This window comes from Meleagris gallopavo, chromosome 1 (assembly GCF_000146605.3).
Source record: "Meleagris gallopavo isolate NT-WF06-2002-E0010 breed Aviagen turkey brand Nicholas breeding stock chromosome 1, Turkey_5.1, whole genome shotgun sequence".
Lineage (NCBI taxonomy): Eukaryota > Metazoa > Chordata > Aves > Galliformes > Phasianidae > Meleagris > Meleagris gallopavo.
In genome coordinates, this window is record NC_015011.2 from 68,258,445 (window position 1) to 68,258,854 (window position 410).

At 65.4% G+C, this 410-nt stretch overlaps 1 protein-coding gene across 2 annotated transcripts in view; it reads left to right on the forward strand.

Annotated features, from left to right (window-relative positions):
• ETV6 (ETS variant transcription factor 6) overlaps nucleotides 1-410 on the forward strand; it is a 129,537-nt gene continuing 129,127 nt past the window's right edge. Inside the window, exon 1 of one of the 2 annotated variants that reach the window (XM_010716090.3) lies at nucleotides 1-63. In XM_010716090.3, coding sequence (XP_010714392.1) covers nucleotides 31-63 — 33 coding nt within the window. In that variant the 5' untranslated portion in view covers nucleotides 1-30. The remainder of the gene's footprint in view (nucleotides 64-410) is intronic. The other variant, XM_019617069.2, reaches the window with a different exon arrangement.

Here is a 410-nt window from a genome sequence, read left to right on the forward strand (position 1 = left end):
CGCTGGGCTGCGCGGAGCTCCTCCTGAGAGATGTCTGAGCCTGCTGCCCAGTGCTGCATCAAGGTAACGAGCCGGCCCGCCGCCCCGCCCGCTGCCGCCGTCCCTCTGTGTCACGCTGCTTCGCTTAGCTTTGTTTGCCGGGTTTAGTTTATTTCTGCTGCGTTTTGTCGCCTTGTCTGTGTCTGCGTGTTTTTCCGGCGGGGGCTGAGCCCCCCTGCCCTCCGCGTCCGCCGCCGGCCCCGCGGGTGCGGCGCGTTCTTTCACGCGGGGACGGTGCCTCGGGTCGGGGCGCAAAGTTGGGAGAAAGTTTCCTGCCGAGAGGGGATGCGCTCCTCGGGGTCCCGCGGGCGCGGCACGGCTTTCCCCTTCTGTTTATTTGGCTTTATTCTTTATTACCGGCGAGGTGGGGT